At 43.2% G+C, this 23,721-nt stretch overlaps 3 protein-coding genes across 7 annotated transcripts; 2 read left to right on the top strand and 1 right to left on the bottom strand.

The window, feature by feature from the left end:
* Positions 1 to 1,619: 1,619 nt before the first annotated feature.
* On the top strand, positions 1,620 to 11,526 carry dhx33 (DEAH-box helicase 33). 2 transcript variants are annotated; one of them, XM_088907236.1, is made up of 12 exons: positions 1,620 to 1,974; positions 2,574 to 2,734; positions 3,514 to 3,741; positions 4,725 to 4,895; positions 5,387 to 5,599; positions 5,970 to 6,081; positions 6,536 to 6,695; positions 7,016 to 7,104; positions 7,404 to 7,531; positions 7,952 to 8,155; positions 8,336 to 8,422; positions 8,755 to 11,526. In XM_088907236.1, the coding sequence occupies exons 1-12, from the start codon at positions 1,767 to 1,769 to the stop codon at positions 9,061 to 9,063; spliced, it is 2,070 nt and encodes a 689-aa protein (XP_088763362.1). In that variant the 5' UTR covers positions 1,620 to 1,766; the 3' UTR covers positions 9,064 to 11,526. The 2 variants fall into 2 exon arrangements, with proteins under 2 accessions (XP_088763362.1, XP_088763363.1); XM_088907237.1 differs by having other exon boundaries at positions 5,387 to 5,572.
* Positions 11,527 to 12,495: 969 nt separating this feature from the next.
* c1qbp (complement C1q binding protein) lies at positions 12,496 to 16,991 on the top strand. Its single transcript, XM_088906729.1, has 6 exons — positions 12,496 to 12,944; positions 13,569 to 13,719; positions 14,462 to 14,549; positions 14,680 to 14,775; positions 15,213 to 15,338; positions 15,926 to 16,991. Exons 1-6 carry the CDS (start codon positions 12,686 to 12,688, stop codon positions 16,073 to 16,075), a joined length of 870 nt encoding a protein of 289 aa, XP_088762855.1. The 5' UTR covers positions 12,496 to 12,685; the 3' UTR covers positions 16,076 to 16,991.
* Positions 16,992 to 17,651: 660 nt separating this feature from the next.
* rpain (RPA interacting protein) lies at positions 17,652 to 22,282 on the bottom strand. Of its 4 annotated transcripts, none has more exons than XM_088906735.1 (7): positions 22,061 to 22,282; positions 19,992 to 20,180; positions 19,372 to 19,444; positions 19,104 to 19,218; positions 18,718 to 18,781; positions 18,266 to 18,406; positions 17,652 to 17,809 (listed from the first exon to the last, which is right to left on the bottom strand). In XM_088906735.1, the coding sequence occupies exons 1-7, from the start codon at positions 22,130 to 22,132 to the stop codon at positions 17,780 to 17,782; spliced, it is 684 nt and encodes a 227-aa protein (XP_088762861.1). In that variant the 5' UTR covers positions 22,133 to 22,282; the 3' UTR covers positions 17,652 to 17,779. The 4 variants fall into 4 exon arrangements, with proteins under 4 accessions (XP_088762861.1, XP_088762857.1, XP_088762856.1 ...); XM_088906731.1 differs by having other exon boundaries at positions 17,652 to 18,117; XM_088906730.1 differs by lacking the exon at positions 17,652 to 17,809 and having other exon boundaries at positions 18,037 to 18,406.
* Between the last annotated feature and the right edge of the window lie 1,439 nt (positions 22,283 to 23,721).

The raw sequence follows: 23,721 nt of genomic DNA on the forward strand, positions 1-23,721 counted from the left end.
AACTAATTTAACACTATTACACAGCATAAATAAAACATAGCTCAGAGGATATTTTTGCACTAATTAGAACATTATGTTATTATTTTGTTACACTTTTAATCAAGTTGCCTTTCATTTTTACTCCTCAATTCCATGAGTGCTGAGGCTGAGAGAGTGTACTCAGGTACGTGATCCATGTAGAAAGAATGGAACTCTATTAATCAAGGTAATAAATCTAATTAAACAGTGATGATCCAGAGGTGTGAAGGATAATTGGAGATTTTGCACACCAATTTTTCTACTGTGACCTTTCGAATAATTAAAAGAGGGGAAAAAATATGAGCAAATTAAATCAGGCTGGCTAATTTTCAAAGTGTTGGATTTATTGAAATGTTATGGTTTTGCTAATTGCACACAGGGGGGCTAGGGCTGGTAAACACTAAACTGCCTCTTCTTTCTAGTGGAGAGTCATGTCCAGATGGGTCGATATTTTATTATAAATGAAGAAATGTGAATATTGGTCTCCGGTTTGTTGCATGGTTAAATGTGAGTGGGTGAAATCAAAGAGTGGTATAAATAAATGTGGGTGGAGTCAAAAGGATGGTCTTTTAAAAAATTAAAAAAACATATTTTCGGCTAAGCAACGTTTCGGCTGTGGAGCCTTCTTCAGATGTGACCTCAGTGCAGCAATTCTAATCACTGCACCATTGTGCCTCTCTACTATAAACACTTAACTTCAAATTTGTTCTAACTCATGATAAACTGCTGTACCTTAAAATTAAAAACTTTTAAAACCTTTAAAACAAAAAAATGGGAAATAAAAATATTTCAGATGAAAAGCAACAAAGTATAAAAATACACAGAAAGAAAAAATCCTCGAATTGTTTGGTTTGAAATTTATGAAGTACTGAAATGTTTTTGATGTGACGTATTCTAAGGATTTATAAGCAACAACAGAACATAACTGTGACTGAGAAGTGCAAAGCACACCGATAAACTTAAGCTCCGCAACAGGTGCAAAAACACAGTGCCACATTTCAAAGGCCGATTAACACGGTGACACAGTCCAGTACCCAATAAACACGAACCGAATCAAGTCTCATTTAACGCAGTGACAGACGTCAAAACCTGATTTTAATGCTAAATCTGGGGAAAAGGTAGTTCTAAATGATTTATGCTTTGCAATAGCTGGATCACAAAATGTTTACTGAGAGATTAGAACACAAAATTGCTTTCGTAGTTAGGCTACATTTGCAGATTGCAGGACTTCATGAGCAGTTTGCACTTAACTGTTAGAACTGAAATTGAATTATCAACACATCTAGCTACGTGATAAGTCCTGCTTTGACATTATTTAACTACTTTCTATTGTTGTATAGTGTTTCACACAAAATATGTAAAATAAACAATATTCGCTACAAAAGTTACTTTTAACTTCTCATAAAGTTCGATTATTAGTAGACCAACTTGAAATGTTAAGTGTACTTGTATGGCGTGACGTACTGTAGTCGTTACAGTTCTTTTTTTAATGTCTTCGCAGTTTTAAATATTGTCCAGAAAGATGGTTTCAATAAAGTTTCGCCTACAGATACGTGACGCAATAGGAGCGCGACGGCGAGGTTGGTGGAACCACGTGGGAAAGAGCGAGTTGCTTGTGTTGTTAGAGCATGCGATCAAAACAATTGTGGTTTGACGTTTCCGGCATATTTCTGAACGTATTTTTTACTTTTTTCGACTCTTCTACTAAGACAAAGAGATTATATTTGGTATTTTGTTTTTTCTAGATCATGCCTCAGGACCCCGATCCACCTCCGGCCAAAAAATTTAAGCCGGGATCGCCTTTTTTCTGTTTCAATAAGAAGCCTGGAATGCTTCTACCCAGAAAGGGAAACACGCCGGTACCTATTGAGCTGCAACGTAAACATCTTCCTATTTATCAAGCAAAATCTCAACTTATCAACCAACTAAGACAGCTGCACAGTGCTGTCTTAATAGGTAAGAAAAACAGTCGTCGGGAAATGAAATACTATTTCAAACATTCGTAGTTTTCTCGGAGTCGGGATGAAATTAAACTCACGTTGTGACGAAATACATTCTTACTGTGTCGATGCACAGAAATGGTTTGTTGAAGCGTTATGTATATTGACAAACGTTTTAAGATTACGTTTAATGTACAGCCCTGTTTCCTAATCCTGGTCACAGCGATCCCTGTCAGATCCGCCTGATGGGTGGCCATTGTATTGACAAATAATTCATTAGTTTCTCCACATTAATATTGTCCAATATTTCTATTATCCAAAGGTCCATTTTTTTACGAAACACCTAAAATAGAAGGGGTTCTCAAACCTAGTATATGACACTAGGTTCCAGCTATTCTCTAACCCTCTCCTTCGGATAGGGGATATATTTTAAAAATTAAGTTTAAAATAGGAGTCCAGTAAGAGCTCCACTGTAACGAAACCCAAGAGACTGGGTTGCTCTAGAATGAGAGTTGGGAAATCTGGGAATTGAGTGAGTAGTGTTGCTAGAGTATTGTGAAGTCGGTGCTTTGTCACAATTGGAATGAATGAGCTGCTTTGTGGCATGTACTGTAGGTGAAACAGGCTCTGGGAAGACCACACAGATTCCGCAGTACCTCTACGAGGCTGGCATCGGGCGCCAGGGGGTTGTGGCCATCACGCAGCCCCGCCGCGTGGCTGCCATCTCCTTGGCAGGAAGAGTTGCCGAGGAAAAGAAAAGCCAGCTGGGAAAACTGGTACCATTTATCTTCTCAGCCCTCTGCCCTTGTCATAATGCATGTTGTACCTCTAAGGGGTTGACTAGTCACCCTACACCTTTGCATCTGTGAAATAAACCCCAGCGTCTGCACGCACTGCTGTGCCCCCCACACCAAGCCGCCAGGCACCTCTGTTCGGGCTTGCGTTTGCACCGTTCTTACGTTTGATGTTTTGCATCCTGGTTATTTTTGTGGGTGCTTATCATAATAAGGCAGAGCTTTTGAGCTTCTGACCTGGAGGTTACTGAATCTGTGCAAGAGAGCGCCACTGTTTAAGTGCCAGCAAATGTCCGTACTGAACCCTCTTCGCAAATTAGCTCCCTTGTGTGAAGTGTCTGACGTTACATTTTCCATCCCTGGAATAGACATGAACTTTGGAAACTCCTGCTGTCCATATTAGGGCATCTCCCGAGAGTCTCATTGCGCGTAGTTGCCTGTAAGGGTTGAGATGGTGGAATCCCCTAAAGACATCAACAAGAACCAAAATCGTGCCTTGACTTAAGTGAAATTTGCTTGTTCACAGCTGGCGTTCAGGTGATCACATCAGTAAGAAATACGCTTGTATTACAGAGCCTGGCTTGCAGTTCTTACAAATCCTATCCTGAAAGGCCATTTCGAGCAATATATAAATGAACATTTGTCGGACATGTGCTCCTGTGACTCTTTGCGTCCGCACGCGGCAGGCCAGCTCACTTGACTCTGCGGGGATGGGGGGTGTGTTGGGGGAGGCTGTGATCCTTGTCTGTGCGCTGTCCCAGGTGGGCTACACGGTGCGCTTCGAGGACGCCACCTCCGCCGAGACCCGCCTGAGGTTCATGACGGACGGCATGTTGCTGCGGGAGGCCATCGGCGACCCCCTGCTGCAGCGCTACACCGTGGTCATCCTGGACGAGGCCCACGAGAGGACGGTGCACACTGACGTGCTCTTTGGAGTGGTGAAGACCGCCCAGAAGAAACGCAAGGAGCAGAACAAGTTTCCACTGAAGGTCAGGCCATAGTGATGGTTGAGTGCTTCAGGAGTAGGGATGGTACAACTTTATAGGCTGCCTGAATGATGCATAATGATTTAAAACAGGTGTGGAAAACTGTGGTTAAAGGGCACAGGGTCTTTTCTACTGTGCTTCCAACTTCTACCCTTTGGTGTAAGTTGAAAGTTATCTTTTTGAGGGTTTTTCACCATTGAAGATTCAAAGTATGTATGTAAAGTGCAGTACAAAACAACATTTTAATACCTAGAGTGAAGTGTTGAGCATGTCTAGGTGGAATACTATGAATAATTAACTGGGTTCTGGTTAGTCTTACTGAGTTTGAGTTGGACAGTGGCACAGTGTTTGGCATTGCTGTCTTGCAGTACTGGGTTGAGTTCCTGGGGTGTAATCTGGGTGAAATTTGAATGTTCTCCCCATGTCCACATGATTTTCTTCCTAAATCCAAAGACATACTTGTAGGTTAAATGGCTTTTGTAAAATTGGCACTAATGTGAGCATGTGTGTCTTTGTGTTTGTGTGTGCCCTGTGATGGACTAGTATCCCTTCCAGAGTGTATCTTGCCTCGCGTCCATTGCTTACTGGAATAGGCTCCATCTCCCCCTTGATCCTATACTGAATAAGCAGATTAGAATTTGTATCAGTTTGAAGAGTTAAATTAGCATGAGTGGAGTCCGTTAAGAGACATAGACCCCCTCTACCTAACATGAGGGTCTGATGCTAGTACTCAGAGGCAGCACAAGACGTATTGTTTTTTAAGCCCCTGTAATTTGTAGCTATCAGTTATGTTTTTTGCTCATTCATGCTTTTTTGCTAAATAAAATCACATATCTCTTTCAGCTGATCAAAGTAAAGATGCACTTGATTTATAGATATAGAGCTAACCCTGACATAGAGAACAATGAATTGAGTTGATGTCCATAAATGACTCTCCTTTAAACAGCCAATGCCAATTCATTTGTGTCCTAAACGATGTTGTGCAGGTGATCATAATGTCGGCCACAATGGACGTGGATCTGTTCTCCCAGTACTTCAACAAAGCCCCAGTTCTTTACTTAGAAGGACGGCAACATCCCATCCAGATCTTCTACACAAAGCAGCCGCAGTCAGACTATCTCCAGGCGGCGCTGGTGTCAATCTTCCAGATCCATCAGGTACGTAGAAATCGACAATCAGCTCTACAGAATCAAAGGCGAAGCACGGTCACAATATTTGGCTTGCAGATAGCACTGTGTGAGGGGTGTCGGACACTTCTCCTCGAGGGCCCTGGTGTCTTCTGACTTGTGTTCTGGCTTTGTGTTACATAGCTGGTCTAATTACAGATGATCACCATAATTGTTAATACTTCTAACTGGGCTTGAATAGTTTTATAGGTCAGTGTACCTTTCCTGATGTTTATCTTTTCAGTTATCAATTGTAAAAAAAACCTTAAGAAAAATCCTTTATATCTCTAATTAAGAAGATAATTAGGTTATTTGTTGTACTCAGGTTGGACCTGCTGGAATTGAAGTTGACACCCCTGACTTATACTCTTGACTTGAAAGCGCTAATTTTAATGATCCGAAGAGCATCTTCTTGACCAGTGCTGGGATCCTGCCGGTGTATCACTTGTTGAAATCCTCTCGTCTCACTGCGTGTTGTGCAGGAAGCTCTGCCGTCGAGTGACATACTGGTGTTCCTGACGGGACAGGAGGAGATAGAGGCCCTGGCGCGCACCTGCAGGGACATCGCCAAGCACCTGCCTGAAAGCTGTGGGCCCATGTCTGTCATCCCCCTGTACGCCTCCCTGCCCCCAGCGCTGCAGCTCCGGGTCTTCCAGCCGGCGCCCAAGGTAACTCCCACGCTGACAGAACAGCAGGTGATGGGCTGGAGTGGGAGGAAACCGGAGGAGAAATACTTTCTGATCCTTGACTGTTCTAATAAATGGTTTTATTTCATTAGCGTTGACATCATTTCCAGTAAACTGTCCTTCCTCAAGGCAAAAGTATTCCAGTGAAATACACTCACACTGGAGAGATACAGGCAGTAGCTTGGTTTGCTTTCTTGTACAATGAGAAATATTATGGAAATATTTAATGAATAAGCTAATAATTCTAAGCTGATGTGTTTGATAGAAGTCGAAGTGGGGGTTTGATGCAGTGGGTGGAGTTTTGTAGCTGCTAAGTCATGCACTTCATAGGTTTTCCTTGATTTACTGCTCAAACATTTTTCTCCTTTTCTGCCACCAGGGCTGTAGAAAAGTCATCCTCTCCACCAACATTGCAGAAACGTCTATAACCATCTCTGGGATCAAATTTGTCATTGACACTGGGATGGTCAAGGCAAAGCGCTACAATCCAGGTGTGTGGCTCCTTGTCCTCTGTTGCTGTGCTGTTATTCCACTTGTATTTCTCCAGGGCAATACTGAAACTGCTGGCACTTCAGTTTCTGCTCTATGCAAAACCTAAGAGTAGGCCTCAAGGTTCTGAAAAACCTGTTGAGTCTCATTATTTAAAACTTCTGGTTCAAAATGTAAAAGTAGAAAAGACAACTTTAGCAGAAAAGTATACAACTATTTTAACAATGCCAACATTGGAAGCAGAATAATTAATAATATGATTGGTGGAGCATATAAAATACTTTCCACAATGAAATCCTGTGAAATGGCATTGGGAAGTTGTATTAACATTAGACTGCATGCTGACACTGAGCAGCTAGTTGAAAAGCTTTTGCTGGGAGACGCGTGGCAGGCGGGCGGGCCGAGGGGCTGAGGTGTTGGAGCGCCGGCCTGAGGGTGCTCTTGCTCTGGGTGCAGGCAGCGGGCTGGAGGTGCTGGCACTGCAGCGGGTGTCGAAAGCCCAGGCGTGGCAGCGCGCAGGGCGGGCTGGCCGAGAGGACAGCGGGGTTTGCTACCGGCTCTACACCGAAGACGAGTTCGACGGGTTCCTCAACATGACCGTGCCGGAGATACAGAGGTGAGGGACACAAAGCACAGCCTGCAGCAGAAGCAGCAAAGCAACCTGATTCCTGAGCCAGCAGTCTCCACTTTTTGGTGGTGTTTAAAAGGAATGAAAGTTTTAACACTCAAGCTGTGTAGAGTTTTGTAGATGGAGTGGGAGAGAATCATGTTGGCTGTTATGATTCTGCGCTTTGCAGTATCCAGGACAATCTGCAGTGCTTACAGCATATGAACTGCACTTCTCGTGAGTCAGTGACACACCAAAGAATGCAACAGGAAGCTGAGAGACCTATTCGGCACTTATTTTTGCTAAGAGCAAATTTCTTGGTTTCGCAGATGCAACCTTGCTAGCGTGATGCTGCAGCTCTTGGCCTTGAGAATCCCTGACGTTCTGAACTTTGACTTCATGTCCAAACCCTCTCCAGGTGAGTGTCTTTACAAATGTTCTTTCTGCGTAATTTTAATTTATCTTCTCTTGCTTTTGAAGCACCATAGTACAAGTATCAAATGCAAAAGTTTTTTCGAGCAGGTTTTTATTATTTTAACAATAATTCCTTACACTGATATAGCACTTTTCTGGACACTCCACTCTGTGTTTTGTGTCACTGTTCTTAACCTTAGCAATGTACCTCCTGTCAAGGAGGTGTAAGAACGCCCTTTGCTGTCCGTGATGGTAAAACGCTTCTTGCTGGGACTTTCCTGAAAGCTGTGTGCTGTTTCACAGAGGCCATTCAGGCAGCCATCGAGCAGCTGGAGTTGCTGGGAGCTGTGGAACGCAAAGACGATCAAGTCACCCTGACTCCTTTAGGGAAGAAGATGGCCAGTTTCCCACTAGAGCCCAGGTTTGCCAAGGTGAACAAACGGGCCAGAGTTTATTCAGTGATCAAACTTCACAACACTGTTAGCCCTGAGACTGAGCTCTCTTAGACACATGCTGTATGCAATGGATCAGAGGAACTTGCAGCAGCAAAAAATGCCAAAAGAGGAATTCAGGAGTGCTGTGAAGGACAGATTCATTGCTACAAATCTGGAGTGCAAATTTCATATGAATGTAACTGTTTGTTTTTTCTCCCTTGGCCTGAATTAGCTTTGGAAGAAAGCCAAGTTTTATCTCTTAACAATCCATTTTACACTGCAACAAAAAAAGCTAATTGAAGTTCCCAAATGAGTCTCAGGAAATGAGAATGTTTACAGTGTTATACATATTGACTCCTAGACTAGACTTTCGATTGGGCTTGGTGTTTTTTCTTACCCTTTTCTGTTTTTCTCCAGACAATCCTGCTGTCAGCGGACTTCTCCTGTACGGAGGAGGTGCTGACGATCGTGTCCCTCCTGTCAGTGGACAGTGTCCTCTATAACCCCCCTGCCCGGAGGGAGGAGGTCTACTCCATGCGCAGGAAGTTCATTTCCAGTGAGGGAGACCACATGACACTGCTCAGCGTCTACAGGGCCTTCAAGAACGTGGGCGGAAATAAGGTGGGGGCGTCCTCAAACGTTCCAATACCCACAGGATTTATATACACTTTTCTTGGGCAAACTGGCAAAACCCAAACCAATATTGAAAGGGTTGGCAGGAGCTGATCTGCAGTATTATGTATCGCCAAGCTGTCTTTCCATTCTACTTTTTACTTTTTTTTTTCCCCTCGCATTTTGCAGGATTGGTGTCGAGAGAACTTTGTAAACAGCAGGAATATGTCTCTGGTGACAGACGTTCGCACTCAGCTGAGAGAGATCTGTGTGAAGGTATGAGACTTTGTGGCAATGTGGATGTGTGGTCACCAATCAAAAGGACTCTGGCTGTTATGAAATGTATTAAAAGAAAGGTGTTGCCCAGGAGATGACTAGAAAGTTGGGCACCTCAAAATGCAAAGTATTAAAATAGAGCAGAGCAGTTTGGTGTCAGAGGCTTTATTTAGGAGGTGTTATTTAGGGGTTTATTATTTTGGTAAAAAAACATTCATTTTATTTGAAATCTGTTTTGGTTTTGCTATTCGAGTTAAAAAGATGTGCTTGGCCTCACTCCTGTCATCATCATGTCTAATTAACTTCCCGGATTTTTATCCCCCTGCATGCAGCTGGGAATTTCCCCCGAGTCCTCTCGCTCCGATATGGGAAATGTCCGCCGCTGTCTGGCGCACGGGCTGTTCACGAACGCGGCCGAGCTGCAGCCTGACGGGACGTACGTGGCCCTGGACACTCACCAGCCTGTGGCCATCCACCCCTCCTCCGTGCTCTTCCAGGCCAAGCCAGCCTGCGTGATCTTCAACGAGCTCCTGCACACTTCCAAGTGCTACATGCGGGACCTCTGCCTGGTGGACCCAGACTGGCTCCACGAAGCTGCGCCCGAGTACTTCCGTCGCAAACTCCGGCCGATCAAGAGCTAACCCCCCTGACCAAGAGGCAATTTGTGCACTAGATCTCAAGGCAGCATCTTGTTTTCACCCCACATTCACCAAAAAACAGTCTATGGTAACAGAGTAGCATACACTGTTGGATTACAAAGCATCCATCCATCCATTTTCTAACCCATTCTTCCAGTTCAGTTTAGTGGTGGAACTGGAGCCTATCCCAGCAAGCAACAGGCTCAAGGCAGGGTACACCCTGGATGAGATGCCTGCTTACACAGCATCTTTGTTCCAAGATCAGTTGGTGGAATGCAACACATTTGGCCTTAGAGAGAAAGCTCACTGTATCATGGATGTGACAAAGATAGTCTGGTGTTCGTGGTGAGAGTTTGGGACCTGTGGGGTTGTCTCCAAAGACAACTCTAGAAATGACTCACAGTTTCAGCCTGCTCGGACAACGTCTGACCTCCACTGACTCTGTTCTGTCACCTCTCAGCTTTCCCTTGTTTTTTACTCTTCCTTTCTCTTTCTCAGGACTAAATCATCAGCAGATAACCGAATATAAACTTAAGAACCAGCCTGGACAATGAATTCAGCCATGCAATGAGACCTTTTGTATTCTTTTCTGGAAGAGATGGGCTGTTGCTGTGATAGATCAGTAAACTATAAAGGACTGAGCCCCACAGTGGTAGGTTTTCCACAGTTCTCATGTGTCTGGCACGACCTTGCTTTTGTATTTGACTGCTGGCAGTTTCAAGAAACGCCCAACTGCCACAAAAATAGGAATATGATTAGCTTCACAGACAGACTGCTGAGTTGTGGAACAATAAAGGAGATGTACATTTATTGTACCTTTCAATGGCAAATATTATTGTGAATCAACTCATTCCTCCACTACCTGTTCTGCATCTTCAACAAGTTGGAAATCTCCTGAAAAACTCACTGTTAATTGAAGTCTCTTTACTTATTCTATCATTTGGCCTTAAAACGCTTACATGGTTTGACTAGCAAGCCTTCTCCTGCTGGTATTACAAATACTGGTTGGAACATGACCAGTTTCCTCCTTTCTTTATAGTGATACAGTGCAAAAAACCCAGGGAGGAGTCAAGTCACAGGATAACCTAGGTTTTTTGGGGACGGAGGCATAGATTTATTTTTTTCTGTAAATCCTGTCATGATTCTTCTTAACCAACACGGATTTCTTCACATAGTTTCACTGTAATCTTGCCAGTTTTAATATTTAGTCTCACATGCTTCCTTTAACCTGAGAATTGGATCTCTTAAACTTTGTGAACAATGGCCAGATTTTAAAAATAACCCATGTTAAAGCTAATGTCATATGGCATTGACAATTAGCCACAGAAAGAATGATACACCTTCACTTTGACCCTTCACCCTCCACTCCACAGGTGCCTGAGGACTTGACATGTTTAGCTGAGGGAACAATCGCACATTGTAGATTAAACTGTTGGACCATTATTTTTCTTAAAATGCTTGTTATTTCAATATTTAACTCCTGGGAAAGCAGGTAATACTTTTAATAGTAGTCATTAATAGTTTAATCGCATGCCATATTGCATTTCAGTGGCTTTTCACCACTGTAGCATTTCACACATTTCAGGTGTAAAGATCTGTTACACTAATGTTCACTGGTCCAGTCGAAAATCACTCTGGTTCTTAAATAGGCGAGTTTATTAGTGTTCACTTCCCTCTGTATCTGTCCAGCACTGTTACGCAATTGCTGATTTACCCATGTAAAGTAGCAGTAGGTTTGCAGTGCATGTTTTAGAAGTGAAAATAATTGGTTGTTAAATGTAGTTAATATGGACCTATATTAGACAACAACATAGGGAATTGAGTTTTAAGCAAGGAAATTAAGCTCCAGATAAATTCAGTCCACTTTTATTATTCTGTTTCCATAGTTAAAGAGAAAGGTCATTCTCGAGGCTTGAGCTATTGTAGGTTGTTGTAAAGTGAGCTCTTCAGAGACCAGGATATTCAGTACCTTAGAACAAAAGAGTTTTCGGGGTGTGGGTCCACAGATTTGCTCAGGGTTTAGGATTTGTCACACAACGTCATACAACAGCAGTGTTGCAACTATGCTGTTTATGCTGATTAAGAGGGGCTTAGTCAAGAGCAAGTATGACATGAACTACTTTCAGGACGAGAATATAAAATGTGTGTATTAGGTTCATGCATCATGAGAGCTGTGAGAATAATAGATGCTCCAACAGCAAGGCTGGGGAAAAGGACAGATGATCAATTGTTACTGTTGTATTTCATTATTTTATTTACAGAAGGAAATATGGTGAATGTCCTCTTGAAGAAAATACACAAGTTCAGAAGGTTTTCTGTGTAAATGAGAGGATTTGGCTAAGAAGCCTCAGAGCAGATATTGATGCAAAGGGCGTTTTGAGTAGGTTCTTTTAATGGGCACAGAATTGTATAAGTGACAAAAGGCTTTGTAAAATAACGTTTATAATAAAGACTATTTCTACACAATGTGATGTAGAATTTGTTTTCTATATGTGTTGCATGTGTACTGTATACAAATATAAGGAATTAACTTCTTAAGTTCTTCCTTAACAGCTCACACATCCCACACATTTAGTCTCTAAATCTTTATAGACGAGCAGATGTAATGATGTAATAATCTTTATGTAATAATAATGTGGGAAGTGGGGTGCAGACCAACTTCATGGGCGGATAGTGCTGTCTCAGGGGGACCAGTGTGTCTGCAAGATGTTCTAAGTCGCCAGAAACTGAGGATTGATTATGTACTGTAGGTCATTAGGAGTAGAGTTAGCATGAAAACCTGCAGATACACCGCCCTTGAAGACCAGAATTGCTCATTCTTGCCCTAGTGTAAATAAGGCACAGTACCACCTTTATTCCACACCTTTACTACTTCAGGGAGCAAAACTGAAGACCTGCACCCACACTGTCTAGGGTTAGGCACAAAAGTATAAACGTCTTAAGCGGTTACACTATTCATACACAAAGTATGAATCGAAAGTCAATCGGTTTGCTTTAAATTTTGTAAGTGTTCAAATTTTACCATTATTTTTAAGGCTTCAAACTAACATTCCAGGAAAAAGGGAACACGGGATAAAAACACAATCCAAACCACCGGTCAAACAAGGACACGTGCTGTGTCGCACTGTTGAAGAATAAGGTTCGTCTAGAATACATTTTGCCACAATACACATGTATTTGTATTAGACAAGGCACTATTTGTAGTACAAATTTAAATGTAGTTAGATTTTAAAATTATAAAAACTATAAGACAAAACCCTGTGTTGAGGGGAAAAAATCACATAACACCGGGTGAAAAACTTAGGATATTTCTCTGGAAAAGTAATGATAAATAGTTTATTGACTCTCCAGAGGTAGAAAGATGAGCACGGAACTGTTATTCTACTTAATGCGTTTCTACGACCATATTTTAATAGCGCACGGACATGTTTTTCCAGTTCAAAGTTAAAAGGTCAATGCGAAGGGGGGAGGTCAGAGCGTCCTTTCTGTCGACACGTGGTTTCCAGTAGTTTCTTAGCGGTTTGAGTCTGATCAGTGGGAGAAGGGTATTCTGTCGCACGCATTTTTGGGGGTGACCTCCGATTTCAGTTAATCTTTTTCAAGACTAGCTTAGTTGTCAGAAACCATGTTGAAGTCTCTTACTCGAGCCCTCGGCGCCGCCACCCGTATTTCCACCAGCGCAGCCGCCTCTTCCACCCGGGTGCTGGAGCCTCTGCTCCGGCCGGCTGTCGGCACTCCCAGCTCGGCAACAGCTCGGCCCTTCACCCGCTCTATCTGGATGCTGTGCAGTAGCGGCTCCTCATCGGAACACAGGCCGGGGCTGCTGAGCACTAGTCGGGGTATCCCTTCGGTGTCATGCGGCTGCGGAGGACTTCACACAGAAGGTAAGAATAAAGAAATAATCCTGCGAATTATTGTGGGATTCTGGGGCTCTGATGGTATGTCCGGGATGATTGATTCTGCTCGTGTGCGTTAACCCAGAAGTGTTTCTTGAGAATGTATTTCTTACAAACAGCGTTCAACCGGTTTTATTACAATCAAGATGGAAAAAAACGGCTTTCATGAAGATTTAAAATGAGTTTTGCAAATGGTAATTCCAGTTTGACATTCGGGACTACAGTATCCCCAAATGATTAGTAAAGTGTTGAAGAAGGACTTGAAAAACCTTTTGTTTTATAAATACGGGACGTTGAATTGTAATGATGCTACGACACACGTGTCCTTGATGTAATTTCTGTAGAGTGATGCACGCTGTGAAGAGCACTCGAGACTTCTGTGCAATATTTCGATTATAGGCGTGAAGCATTAAACTCAATGCACTGTCCATCTGTAATTATGAGTATTGTGTATAAATCTAAACACCATCATGGCAAGATCGGTAGTTTCCTACTGTATGCTTTATAGTTTTACATTGAAAATAAAAAAAAACTTAAGTGATGTATCTTCTCTGTATCTGTGTAAAAAAAACAAACTAACAATGCATAATCAGAAACACATTTCTTTGCCAGGTGACAAGGCGTTTGCCGAATTCCTGTCAGATGAGATTAAAGAAGAGAAAAAGATTCAGAAGCACACAGCGCTGCCCAAGATGTCTGGCGGCTGGGAGCTGGAACTCACTGGCACCGAAGCCAAGCTAACTAGGAAGATCGCTGGAGAAGTGTAAGAGCAATGTTGAACCCTTTCTTCAGAACGTCATGGCACACAAAGTCAGCCCCGGGAAGGCAATTTGTTCCCCGAAAAGGATGAAGATTGAATAACTAAAACCCCACTCTTCCTAATTAAGATTGACATTTGATTTCAGTTTCTCTACCTTTAGGGTGTCTTTATGTGACCTTTTTCCTTGTATGTCAGATGAGTCATCCAATACACTGTCTAGTCCTTCAGACCGACACAATCCACCTCTTTAGTTAGGTGTTAAACCAGTCAGTCCTTTCAGGATCTGGCTAAAGTCAACTGGTTGACTATTTAAGTGAAGAATCTATTCATCAATGGATGAATCTGAATGTCAAAATTCCTCCACAGAGTTGTGCGTTGTAAGTCATGCACGTTGGACAGTCATGAGTTGTAATTACTGGGTTGGTGAATTTGTGTGGGTTTCCTCATAGACACTGGTGGGTTGATTGTCCTCTGAGAAAAATGTGTGTGCCTGTAATAGGCTTGTGTCCCATCCAGGGAGCTCCCCTCCTTGCACCTGTTGCTTGCTGGGATAGGCACCTGCTCACCTAAGGAAGCAGCAGCTGGGAAACGGGTGGATGGAAAAACCCCGGGAATGGAGATCATCAAAGATGAAGATAAATGCCAAAATATTATCAAGGACTGAAGTTGCCTCAAGCTGAGATTAATGCTTTGACCTCTTGCCAGGCTGCTGATTATTTTCTTCCGTCTTTTCTCAACGCTGCAGGGTGTCGGTCACATTCAACATCAACAACAGCATTCCACCCACCTTCGATGAGGAGCCAGAGCAGGGCCAGAAGCCCTCCGAAAACGAGGTGAGCGTGCACTTGATTCCGCCTGTGTAGACTCCAGGTCTTGGTGGCGTGAGTGGTAGACTTGTTTCATAAAGGGCACTGGGATATAGCCAGGGTCTTTATGTGATTGTTCCCCTTGTGTTTCTTCCAGCCTGAAATTGTGTCAACACCCAACTTTGTCGTGGAGGTGGCGAAACAGGCTTCAAACCACTCCTTGGTGTTTGACTGCCATTATCCTGAAGATGAGGTGGGTCTCTCGGTACTCTGCCCTGGTCATTCATGAATGGGCACTGATCCTCACACTGGGCTCAGCAGGAGTTGCAGACATGGCTCAGAAAGTGAACAGTCATCGTTGATGGTTTGTACAGGTGATTATTTCATGTGTGTCGCATATGGACTCGCCTGAAACAATCTATAGAATCAAGTGCAATAGAACTATGTTATCTTTTATTCCCACAGTTATTTGGACAATTAACTGTTTATTTTAATTTCTATATATTTGTTTTTTTTTCCTTTTCATCATACATGGATGTCTCGTAATGGGTTAATGTTCTGTTAAATGTATTGTGTTATGTCTTTACCTACTTGGAAAGCAAATTTCCCATCTGGGACTATAAAGTATAATAAAGGAGCAATTAATTGCGATATTAACGGGCCGGGTTTGCTATAAACGGTGCTGTCCAGGTGGGCCACGGCGAGGGAGAAGAGGAGAGTGATATCTTTGCCGTCCGAGAGGTCAGCTTCCAACCCACTGGAGAGAAGGAGTGGAAGGACACCAGCTACACACTCAACACCGACTCCCTGGACTGGGTACGCAGTCCCTTCTTCCAAGTGATTCTTCCTCAGAAGCTTGGATGAGAGTCTAGAACTACCCTGCTGATGTGTAGTGGAGATGTGGAAATACCTGCGATGGCTGCAGCAGTAATTCTTTTTAGATGCGGTTGTATGTAATTGTAGTGAGGCCAATACTTTTCTAAGCCCAAATTGGTATTTAGGGATGATATGGAGGTCACCCTTACTCTTCCAATCTCATTTTAACCTCTCATCAGAAGGATGGCACCTTTTACAGCATGGTGTCTCACATCAGCATTGTGGGCCACTGGTTAGGAAATTCTAATCTGGAAGGAAGAGCACCCCCTGCTGGGCCACCAGCATTGGAATCTGACAACATTAGACCAGTGCATGGAAACGCTGCTAAAACAGAGAGCTGTTCTTCCCTCAAGGACTGGAGTTGTCCATTCATGGATAAGTATTATTTTAGCAAAGAGTCTAAGGAAATAAACAGAGACCTTTAGCATATTGGTTAAATCTTTGGGCATAGGGCCCATATTAGAAGAGTATTCGGAAAGATTTGTTGCAATATATGTGTGAGCTGAACTTTGCCCTTTGATGTGCAGGCCCTCTATGACCACCTGATGGACTTCCTGGCTGACCGTGGGGTGGACAACACCTTTGCCGATGAGCTGATGGAGCTGAGCACCGCCCTGGAGCACCAGGAGTACATCAAGTTCCTGGAGGATCTCAGTGGCTTTGTCAAGTGCCAGTGAGCAAAGACAGTGGGCCCTCAAACTAGGTTTATAAGCAAATGTATCAGTCTCCTCCCTAGATTCCATGTCAGAAAGAAAAGACTTAGTCCCCAAAGGTGCAGAGTTGTGTATATATATTTGAATCATCTGACCTTCTGCAAGATTTTATTTCTGCTGAGGCTGAATGAACACCAGGTTACCATACCTTCTGAAGGCGCAGCAGAGCATATGCCCTGCACTGAAGTGTTCCACTTCATCAGTGTGGCTAACAGTGAGATCAGTTGAAATCTGTATCCGTTAAGTGTGGTATGGTTTAACCTTTGATTCTCAATCTTTAAATGTTCAAAACACTTTAAGAAACTTTAACTCTGAGGACAGAATATTTCAAAATGTAAGTTGTGTTGCCTTGTCTTACATTTGATGCAGTCAGAGTGCTGTTTTTTCCCTGTACTGGAGTCTACGGCGGATAGGTTTATGGTCTATAGTAATACTCTTCCCCTTATTTTTCTGCAAGTGTACTCTTTTGACTTCCAATGTTGTTTATCTTTTAAGAATTAAAAGGTTCATGGCCCACTGACCATATAGTAACACCTAACTGAACACATTATTTACAGGGAACATCTGTAATAGTTAAACTGTATAACTAAATTACAAAAAAGATTCTAATCTAGAACATATTTGCAAAATAAAACAAAGTTCAATTTCACAAGCCAGGTTCAGGCTTATGGAAGATAAGAACAGCATTTATATATTATTAAAAAAGTGTCAGCAGTGTTAGTTTGACTGTTCAACATGATTTGAATCACATTTTGCCCATTTTGGGTTATTGCTAAATGTCTTTTAGAATGGAATGAAAAATTAGCACTTTTTATTAAGATCAAGACTGCAAAAACTACAATAAAGGTTGAGTTAATGATGGGTCGAGTATTGCGGATCAGAATTTTGTCATAAATGTTGTTCGATTCTTTCAGCATTATTCTCAGGCAATTTCTTCACTCTATTACCACTGAAGAGGACTTTAAACTTGTGCCACCTGCAATGTCATATTTGCCTAAATGGTCTGGGATAATGGATTAAACCGTCAAAACAGAGGTCCTCTAACCTCAGAAGACCACCATTGAGATCCTGCTCCTGGGGAATTGCTTCTGCACTAAGGCACAGACCCAAAAAAACATTTTATGGTAAAGAGCAAGTTTTTAAAAAATGATTGAGGGACTGGGGGGCATGGTGGAGCAGTGGTTAGCACTGGGGTACGGTTCCAGACCTGGGGCGATACCTACATGGACCTTGCATGTTCTCCCCGTGTTCGTGTGGGGTTTCCTCCCACAGTCTAGAGACGTACTGGTAGGTTCTCTGGCTTCTGGGAAAATTGTCCCTGGTGGTTGTTGGCGATGGATGGGTGTCCCACGCAGGGTGTATCCTGCCTTGCTCCTGCTGCTTGCTGGGATAGGCTCCGACTCCTCCCCTGTGACCCTGAATTGGAGGAAGCAGTTAGAAAAGGGATGGATGGAGCAACCGCTGGTGGCTCCCCTGGTCTTCATAAGCACTTAAAACTCCACAAAAAAAACCAGCACCGTGTGCATTAAATACAATACACTTCATGATCAAGAATAGAGAACTTTTATTTCACAGAAATTTAATAAAGACACAAGATAGGAAAGATGGAAGCAGCTTTCCGATTCGGAAGCAAAATATCTTCCAGTGTTAAAATGAACTCCTCTCCCTTTACAGGACGACTGACAAATGATCACAGGCCTGAAATGACAGGAAGAAAAAAAATAGCTTTAAAATTTAATTGATGTGGGCTATTGCTTAAGATACAAATACACATTCTTTCAACAGTAAATAAGAAAATGGGGCGGAGCGGTGGCTCTGTGGCTCAGGATCTGCGCCTGTGCCTGGAAGGTTGCCGGTTCAAATCCCGCAGCCGGCAGAGAAATCCTACTCCGTTGGGTCCCTCAGCAAGGCCCTTAACCCCAACTGCTCCAGGGGCGCCGTACAATGGCTGACCCTGCGCTCTGACCCCAAGCTTCTCTCCTTGTCTGCGTCTCATGGAGAAAAAGCTGGGGTATGCAAAAAGACGAATTCCTAATGCAAGAAATTGTATAGGGCTAATAAAGAAACATTATCATTAAATAGTAAAAACATAAAAATGTAAGCACGAGAATTCCTGCAACAGCTAGTTTCAGTATAAACTGAGGTGTCATTTACCATGCAGCTGATGAGAAGATTTGCAGATCCTTCAGTGGTAGTGGCTACAGAAAACACAGGGCTGTGGAAGCACTGTTCCACGTGGTCGGTGACACTTCTCTCTAGGAGGGAACGGAGGTGCTCTGCTGTGATATTCCTGTGCTGTGTGTGGAGTGGGGGGAGAGATCCATGAGTTTTTAATACCACGGTATCCCATGTGGGGATCTGAACATTGCCTTACATCCTAGCAAGAAAAACACTGAAAACAAAGAGGACCTTTTAAAACATAAACTTAAGGCATCAATTTAACAAATAGAGACCTTATCTGTAAGATTATGGAGTTCATGGGGAAAAAAAAAGTTCTCCAATGAAAGCACAGAGGAAAAATCCCTTTTAGTCATGCCTTTAAAATGAAATTTAAAAGCGCTATATAGGAATAAATTGACTGATTGCAAAACCATAAGTGAACTTACCCTGGTGTTGATGTACACTCCGCACTGGCACAAGATAAAGTGGCTATTAACAGTCAGGTTATTCCTGTAGTAAAGGAAGCACTGTTAATTACACTTGCAATTCAAAGACTTCTCTCACTTCTTTCAGAAGGGAATGACAGAACTGTATTCCCTATCCACGGGTGCTTGCCGAGGCAAAGGGCATTTTTCTGCTTTTTTTGAGCAGAACAGGGAGGTTGAGCGGACACTGACAGCTGCAAGATCAAAACAAGCTACTGCCAATTCGAAGCCGATGCCGTGGCTTCCTTCAGGAGACAGCAGGACGAGATCTCGGGGTCAATTAGCTACACCCACAGGGGACAGATCTCCTCGTCCGTAACCCTCATGGTCCGATTTAAATCACTTACATGTGGCAAACAGGACAGATGATTTGGTTTTCCGCCTCCATTCCTTCAACCATCGCGTTTAAACACTGTTCCTCGTACAGCATGCTTTTTTCATACTCTTCGATGATGGACTGTTCTAAAATAAAGAAGGAAAGCAATCTGCAGTTTAATTAATACATCATAATTAGCTGGTCTTTGGGGGGTGGGGGGGAGGTGAAAAGAGCTGTCCGAGTGCAAGGTCCTTAAGCCAGTGTTTAGTTCCGACAATGCCATCGGCATGTTTAACTACCTTGTGACAGGAGTTCCTGCTGTATCTCTTCTAGCACTGCGAGCTCGTCATCATCCTGCATTACGCTGTACATCTTTGAAGAAAAAAAAAGTCTTATGGGTGGAACAGAATTGACAAACCATTTTTGCAGTAACATCTATTCTGCACTAGTCTATCCTTACCTACATGGCAGGGAAAAAAAAAACAGAATTGAAATCTAGGGACTATTCATATCAGATTTGGAATGAACAAATCCACTTAGCTATGGCCTAGGTTTGAGACACTGTCACCTTGCTCTTGTGTGTACTCCTAATGGTTTTACACCAGCAGCAGTAAAATAAAGATAAGAGCTATGCTGAAGACAGGAGTCAAAACCTCTCTTCATGGGTATATTTGGAATTTTGTCCAGACTGTAAAACCGGGTGTTGAAAGGGAGATGCTATTTGACATCTACAAAGAAATCTGAAAACATCAGGTCAGATTTTCAAGAGAGATTCATCAAACCTAACCAAAGCTGGCAAGTGACAAGAGCCTGGCAACAAATGATCATTCGAAAATCCCAGCTCTACGGAGAGCAGAGCACGGCAATCTTGTGATTGTAAGGGGCTTGGCGTGTGGACGGAGGAGAGCCAGGGACACACTTCTCTGATGCTGTCCTTGCTCCACAGAGAGGGCAGCCTCCCGCTGGTGCACTGCAGGGCCTTCCACTCCTCTTCCATCACCTCCTGGACCACAAAGGAGGCCCTCGCGCTGCTGCGCGGGCTCTCCCCCACCTGCCGGTACCGGTCCAGCAGCTGCGACCGGCTGCTCTTCAGCCTCTCCATGCAGCGCTGCCGGACCAAGCAGAACAGGCCGTCAGGCGCCGACTCGCTCACGGTCCCCACCCCCCCCGGCGAGCACGACGAGACGACACACTTCCAGTCCCCCTCTACCCAATCTCAGAGACTCGCACTGCGGCGGGGGCAGCGTTCATTCCTGGACTGTATCCTCCTCTATCCTTTGTTTAATTGGAATTTAGCAACAAGAGTAAGAAAAAAACGTGATCTCATGTGATCTTGCTTTCAGATTCCGTCTTTAATTAGGCTACAAGAAACTGAACTGGGAATAGCCAGGTTAAAGCTCATTTTGTCTGGTGCGATGTCAAATCGGGGATGGATTTGTTGCTCTACAATACAACTGAATACACTTTTAAATGGTAACAGTTATTAAACTACAGGAAGCCTTGAGTTAGGCCAGAGTGATTTTATCTGTTCCCAACTGGATTCAATGATATTATTATTTTAACAATAATAAATTGCTTACACTTATATAGCGCTTTTCTGGACACTCCACTCAAAGCGCTTTACAGGTACTGGGGATCCCCTCCACCCCCACCAGTGTGTAGCCCCACCCAGATGATGCGACGCCAGAACGCTCACCACACACCAGCTATCAGTGGGGAGGAGAGCAGAGTAATGAAGCCAATTCATAAATGGGGATTATTAGGAAGCCATGATTGGTAAAGGCCAGAGGGAAATTTAGCCAGGACGCCGGAATTACACCCCTACTCTTTTCGAGAAACGTCCTGGGATTTTTAATGACCACAGAGAATCAGGACCTCGGTTTTACATCTCATCCTAAGGACAGCGCGCTTTTACAGTATAGTGTCCCCATCACTATACTGGGGCATTAGGACCCACATGAACCGCAGGGTGAGTGCCCCCTGCGGGACCCACTAACACCTCTTCCAGCAGCAATCTTGATAGCAAAAACATTGCTATCAGATGGTGACATATTCATGGTAAGAAGTTTTCTAACAGTTTTCAACTATCTGTCAGTTCAATTTTTATACAGAGTGTTTCGTAACCCACATCCCATTAGACACAAAGCTCTCCATTATGTCCGTCTGATCAGGAAAGCCCACCGTTTTGCTTTACCGAGGATCTTTCCAAGACAACATACAGTATAGTAGTAGGATAAAACTACCAAAACCTGCATATTACGAACGCGAACCCATACAGAAGATAGGATGTGGCTTTATAAAAAGTTGCTCTGTCTGAACTAGGACTTGTTTTGAGACATCACCATATATATCATCAATGACGATTCCACCGTGAGCTGCAGCATGCATGACGCACAGCCCTGTTTTTTTTTTCAGCAGCTCTGCAGGCAATAGTTACTGACAACTTAGTCCACAACTTTATATCATCCAGATTCTTGGTTTTCCATCGGCAATTCGCAATACCTCTTGCCTTCTTGCCTGTGCGCGTATCCGCTCCCCTTTCTTACTTGCTGTTAACAATTCTTTTCCTGCTTTTGCTTTTGGTAGAACCTGTTGGTTTGTTTTCTTTGCTGTCCAGGATACTTGTTAACATCTTCCTCGGGTATTTCATCGCGAAACCCTTCGCAATCATATTGGGCCACTGGCCATACATGCGCTTCGAGAATAAGTGGGTATTTTGTCTGCAAATTCACACCCTCTCTTCTCTTCTGTTTGCAGTCTTTTGGTAAGTACCGAGGCTCCCATTACGGGATGGGGCTGTATTAATATATAGCTGCAGTCAGCCATCCAGTCACTATTGGACAACACGCTGGGTTTTGTGAAAATGAAGCTATGCATTGCTACGCAATCGTAAGGTAGTGCAAGGCAGCTCAGAACGGCCGATTTCAAAAGGAACGCCCGAACATTTCAAATAGAAACACTTAAAAAGAGCCGCCATTCTATTTTTACCTTCCTGTAAGTTTCCTTCCACGGGGGGGTCGTTCCTTTATACAGAGAGCGGTGTCTAAGCACGGCATCCATGTCGCGAAGACAGACTAATAAACCTTCCGAGACAAGAAATCTGATCCCGCTTCCCTGTGATCACACAGCCTCCAAAATGAATCGATCTGTACTTCGCCGGCTGGTACCCAGTTCACGACTTTTAACCTGGGCCCCAGAAGCGTAACACTAAGGAAGTTCCGCATCTTTCGCCTAAATGCAGTGTGGGGGTTGTAGTCTTCTGGAACTGAGCTGACAAGACTGACGTGCTCGTCACCGGCCCAGCCCCTCTGCAGAAACAGTGACGTGTTTTCTCTGTCATTGCGATAATCATTTCCGCGGCCTTCGAAGTTATTTAAGAAGGTTTGAAAACACTTTTTGCTAAATATCATTTCCACCAGCCAAAAGACTGCGATTCAAAATGTAAAAGACCCATGTTTTGTAAGCAAACTGAATTCTACAATGGCCCCCTTAAAACAACCGAAACACAGAAAATCAACATACTGTGAAGTTTTACATGAAGCTATTGCATGCAAACAGCTTACCATTCATTCTCTTCATGGACGTGTTATCTTTCTTACAATTGTTTAGGACTTGGTTGCCAATTTTTTCTTGTTTTTGAAACTCTTGAAACTCTTATATCACTGACCAGGACTGCGTTTACCTGCTAGTTTGTACATGTTTTGAACTGTTCTTTACAATAATAAAAAATGATGTCATGTTTTCACTGTGAACCGTGAAGCCATGTTGAGACTGCTGTTGTTCTGCTTGTTTATATTATCTTGTCGTTCATCTGTTGTATTTCTGTGGTTATTCTACTGTTGTTACGCTTATTCTGTTGCTGGCATTTTTAACACCAGCTTCATTTTCCACCTGCTGTACAATGTGCATTGCTTAGAGCTGATTGACAAATTGTTACACCTTATTGCACAATACTAGGCTTATGTTATGTGAATTACCTTGAATAAAGGCGTCTGCCAAGTCATTATTTTTAACAATAACAACATTTGGTGGGTGAGCTGGGGTGGTGAGAGGAGTAGGACAGAATTCACGAGCCAGTATCTGAACCTTGGTGCAAAGCAAGACCTCATAACCTATGACTTTAGCACTAGACCACCTGTTGATGACAAACGCTAATTAGCATAATACATTTCCATATACCATGTCTATTCAATAAAATGCCAGGGTGCCTGCTACAAAATTATGGATGATTTTCAATAATTACTTGAATGTGAATGTGTTATGTGGTTTTAAGTAACAAGATCCTTTTTACCCTCAGTATACATGACAGCAAAATCGTTGCATCAGAAATTCTCCGACCAGGCGTGAAAGCTTGGATTAAATCTCAGGAATACCGAGTGACCCAAAACCAAGTCCCAGTTTTGTAATACTAGAGGTCTATCTAAAATATCCAGCTGCTGTAGGAGTTATGCATATGCAAGGACTCCTATAATGAGCCCTAGCTGATGAGTTTTATGGTTTTGATCATCTAAAGTGAAAACATTTATTTTAGTGTACGGTTTCTTCTCCAGAGAAATCTCCTCCAGTAGCCAAAATGTGAGTCCAGAGGAGGTACGCAGGATTTGGTCTCCCGTCCACCTGCCCCCTTCTCTTTAAACACGTGTCTCTTT

This window comes from Atractosteus spatula, chromosome 27 (genome assembly GCF_055471065.1).
Source record: "Atractosteus spatula isolate fAtrSpa1 chromosome 27, fAtrSpa1.hap1, whole genome shotgun sequence".
In the NCBI taxonomy this organism is placed as follows: Eukaryota; Metazoa; Chordata; class Actinopteri; order Semionotiformes; family Lepisosteidae; genus Atractosteus; species Atractosteus spatula.

Bases quoted from the DNA above. Each gene is read 5' to 3' on its own strand.
- dhx33 (XM_088907236.1), top strand. From the start codon at position 1,767: ATGCCTCAGGACCCCGATCCACCTCCGGCCAAAAAATTTAAGCCGGGA. The intron at 1,975-2,573 runs GTAAGAAAAACA...CATGTACTGTAG, and splicing joins GCACAGTGCTGTCTTAATAG to GTGAAACAGGCTCTGGGAAG. The intron at 2,735-3,513 runs GTACCATTTATC...GCGCTGTCCCAG, and splicing joins AAAGCCAGCTGGGAAAACTG to GTGGGCTACACGGTGCGCTT.
- c1qbp (XM_088906729.1), top strand. From the start codon at position 12,686: ATGTTGAAGTCTCTTACTCGAGCCCTCGGCGCCGCCACCCGTATTTCC. The intron at 12,945-13,568 runs GTAAGAATAAAG...TTTCTTTGCCAG, and splicing joins CGGAGGACTTCACACAGAAG to GTGACAAGGCGTTTGCCGAA. The intron at 14,776-15,212 runs GTGGGTCTCTCG...GGTGCTGTCCAG, and splicing joins GCCATTATCCTGAAGATGAG to GTGGGCCACGGCGAGGGAGA.
- rpain (XM_088906730.1), bottom strand. From the start codon at position 22,132: ATGGATGCCGTGCTTAGACACCGCTCTCTGTATAAAGGAACGACCCCC. The intron at 19,219-19,371 runs GTAGTTAAACAT...TCTTTATTTTAG, and splicing joins GCAGGAACTCCTGTCACAAG to AACAGTCCATCATCGAAGAG. The intron at 18,407-18,717 runs GTAAGTTCACTT...CTCCACACACAG, and splicing joins GAGTGTACATCAACACCAGG to CACAGGAATATCACAGCAGA.